At 41.3% G+C, this 22736-nt stretch overlaps 3 protein-coding genes across 25 annotated transcripts in view; 1 reads left to right on the forward strand and 2 right to left on the reverse strand.

Moving 5' to 3' along the window:
• The window catches only part of itga6a (integrin, alpha 6a), a 34937-nt gene extending 31589 nt beyond the window's left edge, over window positions 1-3348 (reverse strand). For 5 of the 10 annotated variants that reach the window (XM_037108897.1, XM_037108899.1, XM_037108896.1 and 2 more), the window contains exon 1: window positions 3210-3345. The gene's annotated coding sequence lies outside the window, so the exon portion shown is untranslated. Of the gene's footprint in view, window positions 1-2023; window positions 2093-3209 lie in introns of those variants that run through there. The other 5 variants (XM_037108895.1, XM_037108905.1, XM_037108902.1 and 2 more) reach the window with 4 other exon arrangements.
• Window positions 883-18862, forward strand: dlx2a (distal-less homeobox 2a). Of its 11 annotated transcripts, none has more exons than XM_037108916.1 (8): window positions 883-2289; window positions 2726-2910; window positions 3035-4672; window positions 4782-4944; window positions 6458-6560; window positions 15049-15155; window positions 16397-16523; window positions 16752-18862. In XM_037108916.1, exons 1-3 carry the CDS (start codon window positions 1971-1973, stop codon window positions 3356-3358), a joined length of 828 nt encoding a protein of 275 aa, XP_036964811.1. In that variant the 5' UTR covers window positions 883-1970; the 3' UTR covers window positions 3359-4672; window positions 4782-4944; window positions 6458-6560; window positions 15049-15155; window positions 16397-16523; window positions 16752-18862. The 11 variants fall into 11 exon arrangements, with proteins under 11 accessions (XP_036964811.1, XP_036964809.1, XP_036964813.1 ...); XM_037108914.1 differs by having other exon boundaries at window positions 4782-4940; XM_037108918.1 differs by having other exon boundaries at window positions 4782-4940; window positions 6528-6560.
• Window positions 9126-13309, reverse strand: dlx1a (distal-less homeobox 1a). 4 transcript variants are annotated; one of them, XM_037108920.1, is made up of 5 exons: window positions 13173-13309; window positions 12453-12546; window positions 11321-11913; window positions 10826-11025; window positions 9126-10431 (listed from the first exon to the last, which is right to left on the reverse strand). In XM_037108920.1, exons 3-5 carry the CDS (start codon window positions 11628-11630, stop codon window positions 10180-10182), a joined length of 762 nt encoding a protein of 253 aa, XP_036964815.1. In that variant the 5' UTR covers window positions 11631-11913; window positions 12453-12546; window positions 13173-13309; the 3' UTR covers window positions 9126-10179. The 4 variants fall into 4 exon arrangements, with proteins under 4 accessions (XP_036964815.1, XP_036964817.1, XP_036964818.1 ...); XM_037108922.1 differs by having other exon boundaries at window positions 12752-13306; XM_037108923.1 differs by lacking the exon at window positions 12453-12546 and having other exon boundaries at window positions 13173-13308.
• Window positions 18863-22736: the final 3874 nt, after the last annotated feature.

Consider the following 22736-nt stretch of genomic DNA (forward strand, 5'->3'; position numbering starts at 1 on the left):
TATTAGGAAGGACTGTGGTGTACGATGCTATAATATGTATAATGTACAATTTGTTCTGAGGTTCTGGAGGAGTTTTCTTTAGTTTGAGACGATTACTGATGACCTCATCCAGGTATCTCTGCTGACAAACCCAAATTTATGTCAGAAAGCCTGTGTTATTAACTGGGTGCATTAAGTTTGAAATATATGGCTGTTTACCAGACAGTGAAGGTGAAAGACCTTGTCAAATTGCATTGTGGAAAATGTAGGAGCCAACATTTTTGGAACATAGCCCATTCTAAGAACTAATAGTCGAGATGTGCTTCTGTTCATAACCCTAACCCTAACCCTGCTCATTTGGATGTATGTGTCATTTTGAATGATTTTTTTTTTAAAAAAATGTATTTATCTATTTATTTTTTGGTGGCTTGGTTACGTCCCAATTGATTTAACATTAAGTGTTTTGTTAAGTAAAAGGGGTTTGTTTTCTTTGTTTCTGTTTTTCTTTGTTTGTTTCTTTTTGTTTGTTACATTTTACATTTCACTGAATATCGTTAATTATGCTACAAATTCACCTCTTTGTCATACTTTCTGGAGAGGTTGGATGAATTATTAATGATATCACTATTACTGATATTATTATACAGTTACTACTACATCGTCTCCGCAGGTAGGACTGCTATCTGCTATCCTATCTTGAATAGGCAAACAACTGACTTGAGTATGATCTGACCTGCATTAACTAAGGACTTGACTTTACTTGACCTGCCCAAGAAAAATTACATGGGACTTGCAAGAGAGACTCAGGAATATTTAAAAAAAAAAAAAAAAAAAAAAAAAAAAAAAAATCAACGTGACAATTCGCAGGTCAGTCTATTCAATACATGCATTGATGCATTAAGTCCATCCCGGCTGCGTCAATAAAAGGAACTATGCTGCCATCTCGTGGCGATGAACACAGGCGCCTCAACAACTCTGTGTACAAATGAAGTTCCTCACTCCCAGGGGAAAAACGCATCACGACGCGGAACAACCAACACTGGGACTCCAGGTGAAGATCTGGTGGGCCGCGGGTCTCCACACAGGTGTGGTGGGAGGTTGTTAACAAGGCCGTTCTTCTGGTTGATGTGCACCAAATGCAGACAAAAGGAAAAGCAACAGGAAAAGGGGTTGTAAGTCTGATTCCAAGCACATGAGGGCGCTGTAGCTACTTCCTGCAGTCACCTCTCTGCATCAATCACAGGATTTGATTTTGGAACAACACTTTTGAATGCCCCTGTGGCCGACCTTCCACTCCTCTGTGTGGTTTTGACTCGTCTTGAAAGTGTGACTTAGTTTTTTGGACAAAAATGTGACCAAGAATAATAAATGGTTCCATCAAAACAAGCACAGTGCAGAAAAAAGACATAAATATGCAATATTGACAAGCGTAAAATTCAAATGTAGAGGGCAAACCGCCAATTTAATGGTGCATTTATCTGATGCGTGGTACATCCATGTGCTGATGTCACATTATCTTCTTGACGAATGGCTGAGTTGTGGATATGAAATACCCGATCTGTGTAAGAACAGACGTGTCGGGCCTGCAGGTTCGGTCACGGTACCTAATCTCTGACTCTTCAGAAATGCTTTGATGGAAACTCTCAGCAGACGACCGGGACAGACGGACCTGAACAAATAATGGAGGCTGGACGCGGTGGGGAGTAGTCAGTCGTGCAGCCCTTACTCATTGGTTGCCTCCGACACAGTAGCTCTCCCTCTCGCTCTCTCATAAATGCGCTCCCACCACCGACCGTAGCAGATAATCACAGGCCACTGTGAGAGGGACACACCTTCCGCTTATTTTGCCACAGTTTACACGGGGATGCTTTTCGATTCGCGCAAAGGTATCATCAGTCCAAGATTCGAGTCGTGTTTTCAGCTCGCGGTGTCGCAATTTGGCGATTTTTTGCGCGTAAGGCTGTACGAGATCGCTCCGCTCCAACTCGAAGATGACCGGGGTTTTTGAGAACTTAAATACTGATATGCATTCGAACCAGATTACCTCCAGCAGTTACCACAGCTTGCACAAATCGCAGGAGTCCCCGACTCTTCCGGTGTCCACGGCGACAGACAGCAGCTACTACAACAGCCAACAGCCGGGCCACTGCGCCGGGTCTCCGTTCGGCCAGCTCGGCTCGTACCAGTACCACAGCGGCGCCACAAGCACTGTGCCATACAACGCCAAGTCCTACGATCTAGGTTTCAACTCCTCTTATGGAGCATACAGCTCCTACGGCTCCAACTCCTCTCCTACTCCAGCCGAGACAGGTAAGGAAAGTTTTTAATAGCTGTTGTAAAACATTTAAATCCCAATTCATGTTGTTTTTTTCCCTTTTCTTTTTTTCCTTTTTTTTTGTTTGGGATCAAACTCCAAAACCTGGTTGTGACATGAGAGACAAGCTGAATCATAACACATAATTGACAGCATAATTATTATGTGGTCTGAATTATGAGGCACGTGCACGGACGCGTGCAACATATAAATAGCACACGTTGAATTGCTTTTAAACACAACTGTCAAGGAAGCACACTCTGACAATTTGTGATCTGTGTCGTTTAGCTCAGCATTACGAGATAAAAGGTTTGATGATACAAAATGAATTATGCCAAATATAAACTGACCCCATGTGTAAAATGCGCAATATACTGTGGCAGATAAAAATGCAGTATTGTTCACATCTCTTGCGCTTGAATGTGCCTTCAGAGAAAGAAGAGAGCGAGCCAGAAATCCGGATGGTTAATGGAAAACCAAAGAAGGTCAGGAAACCTCGAACCATTTACTCCAGCTTCCAACTGGCTGCACTTCAACGGAGGTTTCAGAAGACGCAGTATCTGGCTCTACCAGAACGGGCCGAGCTGGCAGCCTCGCTGGGCCTTACGCAAACACAGGTGGGTGCATCTGAGACTTGGGTGTCAAATAAGCACTTTATGTCAAATGTGGGAAGACATTTAAACCGTCAAACGGTGAGAGTGTTGGTTAATAAATTTAACTGCGTCTCCGTTTCTTTCTCAGGTCAAAATCTGGTTCCAGAACCGCCGCTCCAAGTTCAAGAAGTTGTGGAAAAGTGGAGAAATCCCCCCAGAGCAACACGTTGCTTCCAGCGAGTCTCCCCCCTGCACGTCTCCGCCAACTACTGCCTGGGACTTTCCACAGACTCAAAGAATGAACAGTGTCAACCCCAGCTTACCTCAGAGCAGCAGCCCTCCCAACACGACTGCGCCTTCATCGTTTTTGGCAAACTACTCCTGGTACTCAACAACGAACTCTGCGACGCATTTGCAGCCTCTGGTCCAGCATCACCACAACGCCGCCATAAGTGCTGGGACGATATTCTGAAACAAAAACAAAAACAAAACAAAAAGATCGGGTTTAAATCGGACAATACTGGTGAATAAAGAAAAAAAGAAAGAAAAAGAAAAATGCCAATACCTTCATTTTACAGACCTCGTGTGTGCGCCATGCGAACTTTACGCGCAAGAAGTTAATCGGAGCCAGACAGGCTCATGGACCTTGCCGGTTTTTCGCGCTGGTAAATGGTAGACACAGATTTCTACAGTTATTTTTGTATTTATTTATTTTGTTTATGTCGAGGGGATGAATGAACCACTATTACCCAAAGCAATCACAGCCTGGGCGCAAGCCTACTTTTACGCGGACGTCACTTTTTTGCCATTCCTGCGAAATAAAACAATTGACCCGCAGGACAACCTGTCACAGATGTAGCACAAAGTTAACTGTATCGTGCCTTTTTCAATATGACCTCATTTTGTTGTGCGATTAAAAAAAAACAAAAAAAAACAGCTTACCTTTTTATCCATTCCACATGTTCATTAGTTGATTTGAATAGACTGGGGGGTAAGTGTCTGAATCCACGTTTGTAAATATTTTACCACATCTTTTTGATATCTCATGTCGCTTTGACTCTTTTTTATGTTATCGGTGCAAATCCATTAATTAACCACCGTAAGCTACTGATTGTCCTACCCTCGGATTTACTTGTATCACACTTAACTGTATTTTTGTCTTATTTATTTTAGCAGTGTTTCATATATGGCCAGACGTTATTTAAATAAAAATGTTTTCTGTGCAAATGCAACTCTCCTTTTCTTTCCTAACAGCCATTTATTTAAGACTGGGGACATATATATGCCATTGTCTTATTCCTTTTGCAACATAGGTTTAAATGCATAAAATAATTTCCTGCCTGCCTGAATTAATAGCTGTTTTTTTAAGAGCATGCAACGAAGCTTGGTCAATGCTGCATTATTTTTTATTATTATTATTTTCATATAAAAGGCTATTTTAAGAAAGGCGTCAGCATAGCTTAATATTAGCTTAAAATGTAGCCTGTTAAGGGAAACTCCATGCTGTCTTGTAATGGGCTCAGACAGCTACAGACATGTTACAGTTATTTATTTGTATTTATTTAAACTATAATTACTTGTATATTGGTTGTGAAAGGCTGAAAAATATTTTTTAAAAGCAGTGTAAATGCACACTTGTAGGCTAGCTAACACAATTATTAGCCTGTAGCTTAATACGCTAACTTCTAGCTGCGTTGCTTAGCAACTGTGTTAATAACAACCGGCTAACTTTAGCTTGAAGTTTGTACGGTTGGGAGTTTAAGCTAGCTGGACACTTACTTTCAAGGTTAGACAACGTTACATTGAGGAAAATATCTTTCTTATTTAGTAATATATTGTTTGTGATTATAACAGTGCCACACTAAACGGAAAGGACCTTTAATATAATCCCTCAGCCGTCCCGGCTCCGTCAGCAGATGATTAGCCGAACCAGGGCTCAGGCAGGCAGGCAGGCAGGCAGGCAGAGGGAGAGGCCCGGGGCGCAGGCTCAGCGGAGGAGGGAGTCGACACACAACAACACGCCTTGGCATGCGAGTGAGGGGAAGAAAATGAGGGTATGTGGCTATACGAACCGAGCACAAGCTCCCTCAGACTCAGTGGAGTCAGAGAGCTGCTCACCAGACGTTTTATGAACTCAGCCTAACAAGAGGGAAAGAGAGGAACTAGGACAGCCCGGAGCGAAAACATCATGGAAACATTTCTCACGTCTCACAAGTGAAGCCTGTGATCTCTGAAGACGAGCAGATTGACCTACATTGTGTTTGTGGCTCATGCAGGGCCTGTGGGCTACATGGAAAACACAGGCACACGTCCAAAAAAACTAGATGTAATGCTGCCAGGAATTTTATTTTAGTTAATTCAGCTATTGTAAGAGGCTATTTTAACTCCGATAGAACGAGTGGGGTGGGGGAGCTTATTATTATTAATACACATCCCCATCACTTAGCTAGCTCTCATTCATGATCCACACTGTCTATCCCACACGCTTCCCTTCAAACGACCACGGGCCATAGAGTGGGATCGCTTCCTTCTACATAATTAGGACTGTAGCTTGTCAGCGGCTGCCTGTATCTCCATGATGGAGCCTCCTCCCTGGAGCTGACAGTACCAGATCCCAGGCATGCATGCGTGCAGCAGGTCCAGCCTAACATCTACATGCACACAGCCACATTTATGTTAATGTGCACGTTTGTAGATTTAATTGTCTATATTGTCATTGCACGGAGAGTGCATGCATGATCACTGCACCACGAAATAACGCCACATTCACTCGTGTGAACTAGTCAGCACAGATCTTTGAATAACACTTCAGCAAACTAGCTTGTTTTAGAAGACCTATTGATTTATAACACAAGAACAATCGCTTTAAAAATGGATTTCTGGGTGTTCTGTATCTCCCACCGCCACTGTGGCTTGTACTTGCAGCATTTTTCCTAGGCAACTTGTAAATGCCATACCCCTTTATCCTAATTTATACCCTGATCTGTAATTTCATCCACATTTGCTCTGGTTTGAGCATTCTGGCTTTCAAATCTGAAAGCCTGCAATTACTATATAATTCTTCGCAATTTCAGATGTCCTAATATGGGGTGTTATTTTTTACACAAGACAATTTCCACGCTATTTCAAGCATCAACATTGTCAAAGTCGCATGTACATAATAAATGGGAATATCAATGCATAGTTTTTTAGCCTCACATCTTGACTCGACGATAATTATATCCGTGTGGGAGCTCCTACGCGGAATTAGCCCCTCTGAATTGCACGGTAACTGCTGCTTTAAATTTAAAAAAAAAAAAAAAAAAAAAAAAATTACTCATAATTTCCCCCCAAAGATTACCAAGATCTCGAGTGCACAATGTCATCAGCGTAATGAGGAGTAAACATTTATGCTAATAATCTACATTTTTTCCCCCATCAGCTATAAAGAGGGGGAAATAAAGCAGACATTTTTCAGTCATATTCTGAACTCTGTCTGCTGCTATAGCTTAGACCAACACATGGGACACATTTTGTGGGATTTAAGCGCTCGTTCCTTTTTTTTTTCCTCCTGGTGTCTGTGCTGCTGGAGGATGCTGCTGCTGCTGCTGCTGCTGCTGCTGCTGCTGCTCACATCTGCCTCCATGCTGATTTCTGACAAGCCTGAGAGGGAGCTTCCTTTTTAAAGCCGAGAGGTGCGTATTTACATTTTTATTCATTATATATATACTTTTTTTTTTTTTAACCTATTCATTAAATGTTGCTTGACGAGTGAATGCATTTTCCCCTCAGATGATTTAAAACAGGAAACTCAATTTTTTTTTTCCTTCCCTTAAAGGCATAATTTATCCCTCCCCATCCACCGCATTTATTTATCTATTTTTATTGTCATTCATATCGGTGAATGCTTTCTGGGTTCTTTGATGCTATTCTACAGACATATTTCAAAAGTCTTAGAAGTCTACTGTGTATTTCATGTGCAACTAAAGGAGCTGCTTTTGTGCAAAATTCTTAAAAAAAAAAAAAAAAGAAGAAGAAGAAGAAGAAGGAGAAGAAAGTCCTATAGCTGAGAAAAAGAAAGGCTGCGCGCACCGAGGGGAGGAAACGTAAGGAAGAGGGGAGACACACAAGTTGTTCTCTAATTCAGTCGCGGGCTGCTCTCATTACTCTTACATTGTGCTCGGGCTAATTCTGAAGCCTCTCCGCATTGACAACTCCGTGATGTACACCTGCAAGCAATTTGCCAGCCTTATACATAGGCTAAAGTCTGAAGGGAACGGTGACGAAATGGCAGCTCACCTATTTCGCCAATTTTTTTTTCTCTCTCTCTCTCTCTCTTTCTCTCTCTCTCGCAGCGCATTTTCTTTCAGAGCACTATCTCTTTTGTCAGGCGCAGAAAGATCCCTCCTTGCGACAAAAAAAAATGCTCATAATTACCTCAGAGATGGGAAACTGCATTAGAATAAATAAGGGGCGAAATTACTGTAATTATGGTGGGGTTTGATGGGCTCAGCTCGTATAATCAAGGGGAGAATACAGCGAAATAACACTGACCCTCTTGGATGTGCAGCTGCGCCTTTTCTAGGACTAGGTAGGCAGATTTATGTTCACTACAGCAGCAGCAGCACAATTCATATTCTTCTTTAATGGTATCGAAATATACATAGGCCTGCTCTACTTTACAGCGACCTGCATACGTTTGGAGGTTTTGCATTACAATTACAATGGGAACAGGAGGACACAAGGTGCAGACGATATAGATAAACCTTTTTATTTATTTATTTATTTTATTCTGTTTTTCGTTTTATTCCTCGAGGCTAATTAGTAAATTTGATAAGTGTCAGTCTGTTATAATAATAATAATAATAATAATAATAATAATAATAATAATAATAATAATAATGCATTGTCATGGTTTCAAGCAATTATTTTGATACAATTCGAAATAAATGTATTTTTTATTATGATGTTGTAAATGCTTCTCTGGACTCCTGTCCTCTTAAAAAGGATGCTGTGCAGACGCACAAATTGCGTCACATTTGTTATTATAACTGCAAACATTAATATATTCATGGAGACATTGCAGCTGCAGGAGAGATGGAAGCTACAAGTCGCGCATTTACAAATATCTTTAAAAAAATATATATATATATTTTTTCTTCCTGCATTTCAGGACATACATTTTGTTTGTATGATTATTATCATTATTGTTTGTTTGAATTAGTAATATTTTACCCTGTGTAACTAGCCCAGCGTTAACGGTGTTCGCGCGGACAGGTAAATCCACCTGTATCAGCGGCTGCTTAGTTTATTTTTATGGTATCTTCCTTGAAATAAATGGCATTAAAATTAAATGAAGACTATTCGTAGGAGGAAGATAACTGTAAGCAAAAAAAAACAAAAAAAACGCCGCTCTTTAAAATTTTGTTTCTCGCCACAATAGCCGCGTTTTAACACGTTTCAACAGACAAAAAACCCTCAAAAGGCTCACTGCGAGCTCGCGCAAAATGAATAAAGTGTGAAGAAGGCCTTTGAACTCTTCACTCTCACTGATCTCTATAATCCGCCCTGTGTCCCCCGCGCTCATCCACTCCTTTCTGCAGCACCTGCCTCTCGCGCAATTATTCACTTAACACACACAACTGATCGCTCTCATTCACTGCCGAAAAACGGGGGATTGTCGGGAGACAAATGGAAGGAAGATTATCTTTAAGGAAAGCTGAAAAGGAATAAGCGATGTTGTTGAATGAATCCGGGGTCTCCCGCGCGGCGAGCGCTTCGATCACATGCGCGTCGGACAAAGGAGCCGGTGGTTTTTCTGCCGTCTTTCTTTTACGCGTGTTCATTTCTCGCGTTTCCACCATTCATCACGCTGACCCGCGTGTAAAGATATGTTCGTGTAGATGCATCTAAAGGTCTTGTTTTTGTTTTTTTTTGTTTTTTTGTTTTGTTTTTTTTCCTGGCCGCAGCGTCAGATTTCTTCCCTCCAGAGGTCTGACAACATCTGCAACCGAACGCTAAACACGACCATAAATCTAAACGACGAGCCTTTTCGCAGCGCACACGGTGTCTGCTACAATAACCAACATGATACTGCTTTGTGTCAGCTCACATTAAACCTGCACCATGCTGAAGCCTTTTCTTTTCACATGAGAGGAGGCTGGAGGTGGAGGTGGAGGAGGGGGAGGGAGGGGGGAGGGGGGAGGAGGAGGGTGGAGGTGGTGATGGGGGGCATTTGAATCAGACACCTTTTTCCTTGACATAATTTAAATCATCTTTTTTTTTTACTGCTTTTGAAACTTTGCACAGTCTGTACATAAACTTCAGAAACAGATCAATAAATTAAAGTGATCGATACAAAACTAAATATCTTCTATGTTGACTAAAACACATCTCGACGAATACAGAAAGCCTAAAACCCTGTTTCACAGCGTATCCAGTACAGCACGAAAAAACAAATCTGAAAATTATGTACAAAATACAGTGACAAAGGAGCTGCTCACCCTCACGATAGTTCTCATCTTCTGTTTTTTTTTTTTTTTTTCTGTTTTGCTCTGAAGCAGCAAACTGTCAGGCCTTTTACACTGTTCACATAACATCGGGGCACGGCATAGAAAAAAGCTCTGCTTGCGTTAGTGCAGCATGAACAACACAGTGTTGTTGTTTCACACACATGAACACAGACTGACCTCAACAGAAGAAAAAACAAAAACAAAAACAAAAACTCCTCTGAATAATTTAACTTAAATAACAAACACATATAAACAACATAGTAGCGAGTTGAGGCTTTGCACAATATGCTCCGCGGTTGGATGTACTCTGTGGCCTGATGGTTGCAATTTGTTCATATTTATTATTATTTGGTTCAAGGATCAATTCTATGGCCTAATCGACCTTTATGGGTTTGAGGTCTCTTCATCACCTTGGGCCCGAACATCTGGCGTAAACAAACACGTGCTTCTTTATAAACAGAATAACTCACACAAATATGATTTTTTTAAAAAGAAAAGAAAATAGAAACTGACACAAAAGTGATAAACAGCAGCCAATAAAAGGATCCATTTGTCGACGCTTTCCGCTGACTGTCATGGATTTGTTGCCCTCGGGCGCATTGCGCGCCCTCTCAGTCTTTCATTCCATTGCTCGCCTTCATCCGGTATGAGGAGGCCACTGTGTCAGCTGGCGGCGTGCTGCAGCTAACTCCGGGGTTGTTGTTGTGTGATATCAGCGCCGGCTGGGCCGCGCCGAGTGGCTGCAGGGCCCCTTCAACATCCTGATACACGAGCCACGGCAGGGCTGAGGTCTCTGTTCTCTTCACATGAGCTGTGACTGTTGCATAGACTCTTGGTGTGTGGTTGGATACCATGAGGTGTAGCTGGGAATGTAAGATCCGGTCGTCCCCACGGACGTCTTCACGGTCGTCGGCGAGCTCCAGACCGGTGCCACCGAGGGAGAGCCGCTCGACAGTCCGCGGCCGGTGGCTAAAGCGTTGGCGTCAATCGTGCCTCCGCCTTGCTTCATCAGTTTCTTGAATTTAGAGCGTTTATTCTGAAACCAAATCTTCACCTGGAGAGACAAAAGGGAAAGCATTTTGCGTGAGAAAATGTACACTGGAGTGACTTTTTTACGCACGTTTTACGCACAGCTTTACGCACACAGAAGCTTTCATCGTCAAGTCAAGAGCAAAAAAAAAAATTGAAAAACAAATGTCTTGCCCCAGATTCTGTTGTTACTGTATTGAGATGTCATTAATATCAAGACATGCATGACTGGATAACATTCAGAGAAACAAAACCAATCCTCGATTTGATGTCAAACATGAAATGTTATGGCGTTGCATATTAATTATAAATAATAATAATAATAATAATAATAATAATAATAATAATAATAATAATAATAATAATGATGCATGTCGTGTATACAGGATCTGTGTGGGAGTGTGTGTTGATGGACTTGCCTGTGTCTGAGTGAGACCCAGCGACGCTGCGAGCTCAGCTCTCTCCGGTAACGCCAAATACTGAGTTTGCTGGAACCTCCTGTTCAGAGCTTGAAGCTGTAAACTGGAATAGATAGTCCTTGGTTTCCTAATCTTTTTCCCTTTCCCGTTGAATCGCACCTCTCCGCCCTCGACCACTGTGTTTTTCTCTGCTTCTGGCGCTGCAAAGACAGAAAAGAGCAGAAGAGAAGGGGGGAAAAAATGAGGAGGCAGTTGTAGCCAACAGTGCTGCGCAGCTATGAATACTCCAGCGCAAGTTTTACAGGCTGTACTTTAGGTATAATTACCCTTAATTGCATACATTGTTTATAGCGTTACGCAATAAATAATTACCAAGCCTAATTCCAACATCTGGCTCGTCTTTTCCGCGCAGCGAGGACCGTATGCAGCAGAGAGCCGTGCCAATAACCGAAAGTCGACATTTAAGATCCAAAGATGCTGTTGTTGCACACTTACCTGCGTCCTCTAACCGCGTCTGTGTCAGCGCCGAGCTGTTTTGGTAGGTCTGTACTGTGCTGAGATATGGACTGGTGGAATGGCTGCCGACGGAGTTTACGTATGGATAACCCAGAGATCTGGGGAACGATGAGGCAGGACTGTAGCTGTCGTGCTGGGTATGACCTGCAGAATGTAAACAGTGCATGGGATAGTGTCCGTGAGACATGGAGGGAGGCGACATTTGTTGACTCGGGGGTCCAAACTCCATGAAAACGGTTTTTCCTGAGGCAGGGCTATTAAGACTTTCTGGAATTGTAGTCATTGTCATCTCTTCTTGCGGTTCCCCTTGTCTTGCTTTTGTTGTTTTCCTTCTATGATCTCAGTGAAGGACGGGTCCCAATTTAAGCCGAACTGATTTTTTCTCTTTCCATTCATAAGAAAATGTAGTTTGTGCCTGTGAAAAGTCCTAGGTATGATGCTGTGGACCAAGACAAACTCGCTCAAAGGTTTGAATCTCGGACTCATGAATATTCATCAAAGACTGTCGCTGATTGGTCCACTCTCTCCAAGAGGGAAGCCGATTGGCGACGCTGGGGCTGGGTCCGAAGAACCTGCAAAGTCAAGGAAAACCACAAAACCTTTATATTATTCCCTCCTGACATGTCAACGATCACTATAGACATTATTATTAACATTATCGTTATTATTATCATTATCATTATTATTATTAATAATACTGTTATTTTCAATTTATCACCAACATAAGAGCATAGACGCCACTTTTTTCTTTCTTTTTTTTTTTTTTTTAATATGATCGGATGCCACAAGGTGATTACATTTTTTTTTTCTGATCCACTCCTAAATAATCGCGATAATTGAAATATATATTAACGCATTTTATTCTGGCACAGGGCGCGAAAAAAAGCAAATGTAAAATCATTTTAAAATAAACTTCATCTATTCGACATTAAATAATATTCCCAGCCTCGTTAAAGCAGGCTCCAGTTCGATCAAAGCTTCTTTTCTCTCTCTCTCTCTCCCTCTCTTTTTTTAATCATTATTAAAGCTTCTGATGGAAGGTGTATTAGCATAACACTACTGATCAATTTTCATAAGTAGGTCTGTAATTAGTCATGTGTTTAACACTTACAGTGGCTTGAGGTCTCGGTTACACCTGGCACAACAGTTCCGCTCTGATGTCAAATTGTTGGTTCAGGTACAGGCCTAATGATGCTTTGTGACACCTGTACGTCAGCGGAAAAAAAAATAATAAAACAACAAATTAAGCATTTCTAATTAACAGGGCCAATTTGTGATGAATCAAAGTGAGCAGTAGTCGATTTTTAAGAGTTGTTTTTTTTTTTTTTTTAAATATGGTTTTAAATGATGAAACCTGTCATGAAATAGATCCATGACAATTGTTGGTTATATATATTTTCTTTCACCCACCCTCAGCCTGTGTCGCCTGTTTGTTGTCTAACACAGCAGCTTTTGAACGCACCTATTTTCTTATCACGTTTTAAACGCCCTCCCAAAACGACTTTTTACGCTCCTTACATCGCAATCAATTAATGGTCACAGATTTTTTTTTTCTTCTTTTTGTTAAACACTGGCACCTTTGATTAGCATGAACCTAAGTGAAGATCGGGGGTGTGCGGCCCGCCTCCCACAGCCCCTAACAAGAATAATTATCCACGGACATTTGATTTAATTGAACTGACGACTGACTAAACACAGGAGACATTTTTCCCCCCCTGAGCTGCAGGTTCAGACCTCAAGCAAGGACCACAGAGTTTAACCAGGCTGTATTAAAAAAAAAAAAAAGAAGAAGAAACAAAGAATATCTAAAAGGAAATGTGTGTCCACTTACTTTTAAAATATATATAAATACATATATATATATCATGTGATGGAGAAGAAGCAGATTAATCCGGGGTCAGAGAGCCTCCGCATGGTGGTGAAAGAAGATGATGAGGAAGAAGAAGACGAAGAGGAAGAGGAAGAAGAGGTGTGTGTCCAGCGGCTCTTCATTATTTTCGGATTCATTTTGTGGTCCCGGTGTCTGTGCGGAGCGGCAACACAGCCCCGGCTGCTGCAGCTCCTCCATCCGCAGCAGTCCCTCCATCTCCACCTGAATAACAAATTAAAGGCAGCTAAATTCCGTCACTGTGATTATCAGTGTAATTACATAATTGAACTCAAAACAGAACTAGCAAGTTGCACTGGGAGGAAAAAAAAAAAAAAAAGAAAGAAGAAGAAGTGTTATCAAAAAATGCAGGCGCTGACATCACGGCACGTGTTACCACAGTGTGCCAGGCGGCTGCTCGGATGTCTGGATTTAAAGATTTCTGTGCAATATTAGGGCTATAACGACAAAAAAAAAAAAAAAAAAAAAAAAAGCTGGTCCCCTTGTCCCCCTCCTGAAATAGGCCAATTTAAAGTGATTTCTCTGGAATTACTTTCGAAAAAAAAAAAAAAAAATGCTTCAAGATTTCCTCTATCAACAACGACAATGATAATGGTAGTACAACCAATAATTATCATCTTCCAGAACAGAGGACAGATTTTTATGGGTACTTGGTGGGTGCGACTGATAACTGTCATTATTTTCCCACGATTATAGTATCTGCAAACTGGCACGCGGGCTGCGAGCAGAACCATTAGCGGGGATGGAGGCAGAATTTGCAGGAAATTGTAAAATAATACCACGAGTGTGCTGCTTTAATAATGGCGATAATAATTACAGGCTTTTTTGTTGGAGTAAAAGTGATTTAGGGGCTGAGCAGACTGTGCCTGCATACATCATATTTATTGATACTTTTCTGCTGAATCAATCATTTGCAAAAAGGACGAGAGAAAAAGAAACAAAACACAAAAAAAAAAAGAAAGTGTTGATTTGCGTTAATGTTTGTGTGAAGGATTCCTCAAGCCCGTCCTCGGTGTCATTAGGGTGATAATATTACCACTTTAATTTATAATTCGGGCGGCTGGCAGGAAAGGGCAGCGCGTCAGGCCACGGCCGCTCCTCTCCTCTCCTCCTCTCCTCCTCTCCTCCTCTCCGTGCGGCAGGGCTCTACTCTAACTAGCCACACTAAAAATAAAGTCCTCCATGCATGGATGGAGCGCGGAGGCAGGGCTCATTAGGAGTGAGTAGCTCTGTGGCTGAGGGTGTTTTAACACCTGCTGCTCTTCACCTGAGGGTTAGCGCAGAGGTGGAGAGACAGAGAAAAAGGGGGGGGGGGGGCGAGGGGAGAAGGGGGGCAAAAACGGGCCAAGATGTCACAGACTTCATTTCAGGCCGGTGATGGAAAGCCCTCCTCAACTGCCATGCCAACCCACATTTTCACAGCCACCAAATATTATCCCGACCGCGGTGCATTGGTAAAAACTGCGTGTCCATGCTGTGTGGAGGCGCAGCTCTGCGTGCACCCTGCAGACTCTGCATGAGAGCACTGATTAATTATTGTCATTGGAGGTGCAGGGGGACTGCGAGTTCCTTTCTTTCTCTTCCGTTTAGAAAGGAGACCAAATGCTGCCCTGCCACACGCACGTTGGATGCATTCATGTGATTTTTCTGTTGTTTTTAGTTGTTTTTTTTCTAGGTTTGATTGTTCCTAGTGATAAAATGTGCAAATGAAAAGCCTGTGGTTTAAAGGGGCTCTATGCACGTTTGGTGAAGAAATTAAAACTCTGACTTTTTAATATTTACAATATTAAAGAGGTAATAATTCATTGTTTTGTCCAAGCTGTTCTCAGAGGAAAATGACGCCCCCAGAAGACTGTATGAAGCTAGAGAGGTGGCAGGGTCCACCACATGTAAACAAAACAAAACAGTGTGAAATTGTCCTTTAAGGTCAGTTTGTTTCTTCAGTTTATTCAGTCATGAAAACAAAGAGTTTGTTGGCTGATTTTTTTTTTTTGATGCCTCAACAAACTAAATAAACAAAGCTCTTTCTCTTCTGATTAAAATGTCTCCCTCAAAAGCTTTTATATGCCGTCACTTAAATCCATAATAATCCATCTCAAACCATCTAATTCATCACAGAAAAACAAATTGTTCTCACGCTCGACGATGCTGCTTTTACCAGTGTCACCCGAAATGCAAATGTAATTTCCAGCAGCGATGTCCCTCTACATAAAGGTGTATTCCGTGGTTTTAAAAAGGACACTGGATCAAACAAGTTGAAATTGCCTTTTGTTCTGCTGCTCTGCTGCCATCCTGTAATTTGCAGCGTCGATGAACGCAAACTAGATGTACCACAATTAACTCGATTCAATGTCTATTTTCCTGTTCAATGTGGCATCAAAATGGGAATTGATTTTTGTTTGCCGAGTTACATGCAAACAAGAACAACAGCGACAGGGATAAAAAAAAAAAAAATCATAATATCTGAGAAACAAGATTGTTGTGTCGGTTAATTGATTGCATTATCGTGAGGGTCAGGAGGGATGCAGGGAGGAAAAGGAAATTATGTTAAGTTTTTTTTTTTGCTGTTTTAGTTTTCAGAAAATGCAGAAGAGTAAAATTGATTTTGGATGGTCAAAACTAAATGTATTGCCTCACAATAATTGAAGTACGGATGAAGATTAATCAGATATTAATACTATATTCTATTATGCTCGGTGTCACACTTTCTGTGTTTCATTTCTCATTTTGTTTCTGAAATTTAATTCAAGTAGGACTGAATGATGGGATTTTTTTTTATTTTCAAAGAGCTAAATCTGTCTAATTTCTGTTTAATTAATTAAAAGTTTATCTTAATAATATTCCTTTTACATATAAAAAGTTTTTGTTTCTCATTTGATAACAATAAACATTAGGAAACCTTAATAACTTTGTATTTATTAAATTAAAAGATCTGTCAATCCCTTTGAACCTGTTTTAATTTTGGTGTTGTGTTCTTCTCTTTCGTTTACATTTGGATCACATATAATATTTAAACACAAAGCAAAAAAAGGGACTATTTTATTTTATTGACAGCCAAAATACCTTTAATTGCATATAGAAATGAAATGATCTAACAATGAAAATGTGTTGATTGTTTTTAAAATTGTAAGCAGGATAACAATAACAAATACGTTGTTTGTTTTCAGGCAGTGATGACACTGTGAGGAAACTGCATCACATCAGTTTGGGATGTTCTGACCGAAAGCTCCAGGGACTCCAGGATGGACTTGTTGCTCTGTGGACGACTTAGATGTTAAAAGACATATAAAGCTGGTGAATGTGGGATTTTATTCACTACTATTTTGTATTTTTGCATTGATTTTTGTTCAGCATTTTTCCCTCATCACATGTAGAAACAGCTCAAAATAAAGGAAGACTTTTAACCAAGCAACATTTTTCTTTATTCCTCGCAAATTAAATTCAATGAAAAGCAGGAATAGGACTTAAAGCTGGTCGCTGCAGAGCTGAGAAGTCATATAACTCCTTTTTTCCCTTCCCCAGTGTTCAGAGCAGCTCTCTCCTCGGAAAGCTGTGTGGAAAAGCCCCCAGTGAACTGGTAGAAATGCTGTCCCCCATTACAGCAGCAGCAGGGGTCAGGCCATGGCAGCAAGCATCCAACCTGCCCGAAATTGGCTGCAAAATGACCAATTACCTGAGTGAAGGCTGTGGGAGAATGGACTTGGGGGGAAAAATATGGCTTTTACTTAATTCAGCTAAACTGTAAAAGAAACTAGTGTCACATCAACGCTTCACACTTGCAACATGTTACTGTATCCCCCACCTGTTAAGCCGAGATCTCGTCAAACTAACCAGAAAATCAATTTTGGGGATAATTGAAATTTAATAAACTCATAGTCATGCGGTGATGTGAGAGCGAGCTGCATCGCAGGCATAAAAATCAATGCAATAGAGCTATAAGCTGGGGAGGGGGGAGAATTATTTCACCAATACTAAAACAACGGCTGATTATCTTTACATGTAGGTCTTATTGAATTCATTTCCCTGCAAATGGAAAACATGCAAATTTACCAATTAAGTCATTTGCCCATGGAGAGCCGGGCTGCTTGACGTTCAGCTGCCACTGTGCCTTTAGTCTGAAACCCCTTTTTAGTTTTTGTTAAGAGTTAAGTCTTCAACAAAGACAGGAAGGAGGTCAGCACTCAGCCAACACCTGAATGCGCCTCTCTTTTTTGTGCTCCCCTTGATCCCCACAGTCTGTGCCTGTCATTAGTCTTAATGATGGAAAATTGTCATGTTGATACAAGTCTTGCTCTCCCCCTCTCTTCTTTGTATAAGTGGAAGGTGGAAACTCCATTTGTAACAAAGTTCTAAGCCGTGGACATTGCATTTGTGCCGGGGGGAGAATAAAGGCTGATGCTCTTTCCATAGCTGGGATAATTATTCCTACTGTGACCTTAATGATTCGCTCTGTTCATCCTGCATCTCATCCACGCGCCAGGCCCTCAGCAGAGCCCTGTGTCAGGGAATATGAAAAACCCATATAATGAAACCATTTTGGGCTGATGGAAAAAAAGGGCTACTGAAGCTGCACTTGCTACAAAGACGGCTCAATTATATGAGTAATTGTGATAATTTTCCTCCATTCACTGCTTTCTCTGAAAGGTAAAAAACACAGATGCTGAAAGGGAAATTACTTGGACAATATATAATCTGGGAAATGGTCACAACAGAAAAAAAAAAAAGATGACTGTAAGAAAGTGTAGGACTATAAATAGGTATGTTAATGCAGGGCACATAAATACACCCTCAGAAGCTCAAAAAAAAAAAAAAAAAAGAGGCACTGCCTCGGAGCAAGCTCGTGTGAATAGAAAAAAAACATGCAACAAATGACCACTGAGGAAAAAAAGATAAAAGTAGATGCGCAGCTGCCAGAAAATTAAACCTCCTTCTCCTTCCAACTGACAAAATTCAGCTCCTGCAAAATGCACCCCCATAGTTGGCTATCATTTGTTGTTCTCTGACAGGAAAAGGATAATTACCTCTCTCAGAGGCAGGAGGACTGACATGCCCTTTAGACTTTGCCATGAATGCAGAAGCTTGATAGAAAGCTTGAGGAATAATTTTGTTCTTTGCCTTTTTTCCTTTATGTTCGAGAGCAGGAACGTGTTTTGTTCGGGGGGGGGGGGGACGACTCGCAGAGATGGCAGTTTTGTGGAGTGCATTAAACCATGGGTGTTCATACTGTAAATATGACATCCCCGTGTCTGTCAGCTTCTCCATTCGGAGGGGGGAGAAAAATGTGAAATGCATTAAAATTTCAATTTTGTCTCGCTGGGAGACAGCGAGATAGTGAGATATGCATTACTTTTTCCTTTCACAGTGGGTGTTGGATTAAACATTTCTTGTTCTTCTTCCTCCTCACTGCAAAAAAAAGAATAGGAAAGCTTCTTTCTGTCAGGCAGGCGCAAGGAGGCCGTAAATTCAAGTCGTGTTGTATTCTTAGACCCTGTCCAACGTATGTGTATCTGTATGAAAAGCAAATTAACGCTTCACCTTGCTTGTAAGTGAGCTTTGTGTTTAGAAAACTATCATTAAAATGTTCCGCGCTGGTGTATAAATACATAGATGTGATGGTAAGGTACAAATCTCCCCTCCATCGACTGATTCTTGCATGTTTTTTCCACCCAAAAGGGAAGCTTTTTTCTTTCAGAGCAACCTCCCACATGTACGGCCGGTGACCCCTCAGGCCCCTGCAATCTGGAATAAATCTTTCCAGACAAGCCGAGCGACATTACAGCCTTGCAGCTCAAATACTTGTATCACACTCAAATGATGAGTCTCTGTCACACACCATGTCATCAGCTTCACTCCAACCCCCCAATAACTTCCGTCCCATTGAGCAGCCTCGTGTGTTACGGGGCCAAGACAGCCAGAGACCCCCTGGTCCTACCTGATTGTGCCTCCTGTAACATGGAGAAGCAGCTTGGTCCCACTGCCAGCCTATACTCAGCCTCGCTTTTCTTGTGAAGCTAAAATACACACACACATACGCACAAACCACCAATCTCAATGCAGTGCACCCCACTGTGCACTTCCTGACAGCCTCCAGAAATGTTTTCAAGTTGTCAAGTCCCTGCAGTAATAGTCCAGGGAGCAGAGAATACAACAAAACAATAATCATATGATCAGAAATTTAGGTTATGTAAAGACTGTGAGAATAAAACTGTTTGGGTTGCTTTTTTCAGGCGCTTTCATTCGCTGTTTTCACATTGAAATCTAGCATCTGAGTTAGTTATTATTTGGACACTGAAACAAATTGGCTGCCTAAATCTAAAGTTATTCTTCGAGTTGCAGCAGCTGCGGTGAGATCCGAGGATAAATATATTTTTACAAACAGAATTGTTTAGCCTGACAGTGGTAAGGCACTGCATGAAAATTACTGGGAAGAGTCAGTGGAATGAAAAGACACTGATACCTCCACATTTGTTTGTATCATAGGCCAACTTACCATTGGCACAAAATGAGAAGGCAGCCAAGCCAGTGACCACAGTTCAAGACTGTGTTTCAACATCTGTAAGCATGTAATCACTGGATACTTTTAATGAGACCTTGGAACATTTACTACCATGTTTGTGTCCACCAAAACAGGCATTTCAAGCCAAAACCTGATGTTTTTCTAACATTAACCAAATGTTGTTTTTCGCCTCAACCTAACTAGACCATAAGCACGGCATGGCCAACATTCACTCTGGTGACTGGACTGAGAGGTTAAGGTCAAACATTTTTTCTTTAAGTTGTCAGCAGGGAAATCAGACTTTCATGAGAAAGCAGGGGAGGATTAAAAAAATAAACTTTTTCTCACATATCTACGTCATCAACTACTACAACCTTAAAAAAAACTGTGATAAAAACAGCTTACTACAAATGTCCAGGGAGTAAGATTTAAAGGGATCTATTGGCAGTATTATAATATTCATAATCATGTTGTCATTAGTGTAGCAACACCTAAGAAACTAAGAATAGTTTTCTTACCTTAGAATGAACCTTTGTATCTACAGAGGGAGCAGATCCACTTCTCATCCACAGAGTCCGCCATGTTTCTATAGTAGCCCAGAATGGACAAACCAAACACCGGCTCTGCAGAGGGCCTTTTACATTTGTTTTGCAGGCAATATAGGGAGGAGTGAAACGAGGGGTGTTCAGTTGGTTGCATTAACCACTCATTTGCAGATTATGTTGTTCATCTATTTTAATTTGTGTTGAGATTACTGGTTGTTTAATACATTTCTTAAACACCCAAAATGTCTTAGTTTTATCTTTATCTTAATTTATCTTAATTTGTGTTGTTTTGTTGTTGAGACTAGATGCCAGTAAATCCTACACACTGGACCTTTAAAATGTTTCAATTTGTTATTTTTGCTACAAGCTAATTCTACTTCCAATGTGTGATGTGGTGGTGATGTATGTGAATGGTATTGCTCCCCTGAAATATAAACCTTTAAAGAACTTCAGTTCACGTTATTATCCCGATAATCATCAAAATATCCATAAAAATTGAAAAACAACAATTGCACTAAAGCCATGGTGAGGGATTTATAAATAAGGGAACCAGTGTAGTATATAGTATATGTAGATCAGCGAGCTAGACAAAAAAAGTCACCTTGACCAAAGGTTTAATCGCTAAAAAATCTTTTATTGGCCCATCTCTAGTTCCAAAAATGTACCATTCTCCCCTTCAGCAAAAATAAAAATACATAACCCTCCCTTTTGGCTGCTTTGTCCCATGATTTTTTGTTATACTGTCCCTTGTTTGGAAGCCTTATTTCCCCCAAATGGTGACAATGTGAGAGCTCCTGATCATACACAAGATTCCCTGATACAGGCCTAAATGTATGGAGCACAGACGCAGGCGCTCAGGCAGAGGTGGTCTGATTTTGTTCTTCGCTGCTAGCAGCCTGATCTAAACCAGTCTGACCTACAGCTGTACCTCACAGATATTACAAGCCAGGGACGGAGAGCCTCGTCTTCCAATTACACTGCTGCACCGCTGCCTGAAGCTCAGCCATCTATGGAGAAAGCAAAGACAAGGCTGTCAGAGATTTTAATAAATGCAGGGAACACTGCATGGGAAAAGTGTTGCTGTCTCAATAGAGTGACACAGACAGGCCAAGGCTGTCAATGGAGCCCCTAATGACAGAGTAAGATAATGACAGACCCCAGTTAGAATCAGCAGGAAGAGGAAGATCAATCTGCAGCCAGAGAGGGAGGGATGAGAGGAGGGGGACAAAACTGTGGGCTCTTTCTTTTCTATTTTCTCAGTTTTAGCTCATCTCATACATACATCTCTCTGCTGCAGCTGGCTCGCACCGTGGCGGGGCAGCTCTGCATTAAGCGCACAGTGGATCAATAGCCATTACAACTCCCTCACAGCCTGACACATCGCAGGGCCACAGTTGACATTTCACTCAGGGCCGCATTGATCCCCAGTGCACAATATTCCAGCCCCCAGTTAGCAGCCGAGCCTGGGGTCTGGCTGGAATTGAAAAGCAAGAGAGGGGGGTGTAAAACGGCAGAGGGGTGGCTAACCAGCTGCCCGCGCTACAAGTAAACAGCACACCCCTTGATGCATTCCTCATTTTCAATCTACTGGTTTTCCTGCCACTACTAGCAATCCGAGAGGCTGTATCAGAGGATCAAAGCCTGACCTATGTGAATTATTTATACATGCTCCAGATCACTGTATATGTGTTTGTGTATAAGGCAGAAACGGCCACACTGACATCATTGTTGATAGCATCTGCAGCATTTAGCAGGCAATGGGGAAAAAGAGAAAAAAAATCTAAAATAAGCATTTGGTGCAATTAAAAAGCGGGAGTTTCCATGAAACCCCGCTCAAAATAAACACGGCGAAACAGCAGACAACACAAAATTAGACACAATTTGAGTTAATTTCTTTTTAATTGCCTTCTGAGACCTGAGATGCTATCTCTGTGGTCAGCGTGAGTTTGCAGAACCACCAAAGCTGGTACCAAAGATGATTGCTCTTTCTCAGTTAGGGCTTTGGAATAGCTCTCTTTCATGAACATGCTTTTATGTGAATCGCTACCCATGCACTGCTGTTTTAGCAGTTTTCTGCGTTTTCCCTGTATTTCCCTTGAATCATATTTTCAAAATTGCTCAGCCACAACTGTGCTTAAAGGGCATATTGTGGATATTTTTTTTAAGACAAATTATTTTAAAAATAACACGTCTACAGGGCTTGTAGAAAGGTGCCCTTTTCCATAAAAACAGTATTTGAACGTGATTACATTGTTTTAGAATGTCTGTCAGGTCAGTTGTCATTAATGTTCTAATACTAGCTAACATTAATGCTGCTAACAGTAGCTAGCTAATATTAAGGCAGTTCAGTTGCTGGGCCCAAACTGTAGAACTGTAGCCATTTTTACATTTTTACACGACCAAGACTGTTGATCTTTGATTAAACACGTGACACCAGCGGGGCTCTAGCTGGCAACTGGCTCACAA

This window comes from Acanthopagrus latus, chromosome 9 (assembly GCF_904848185.1).
Source record: "Acanthopagrus latus isolate v.2019 chromosome 9, fAcaLat1.1, whole genome shotgun sequence".
Classification (NCBI taxonomy): Eukaryota; Metazoa; Chordata; class Actinopteri; order Spariformes; family Sparidae; genus Acanthopagrus; species Acanthopagrus latus.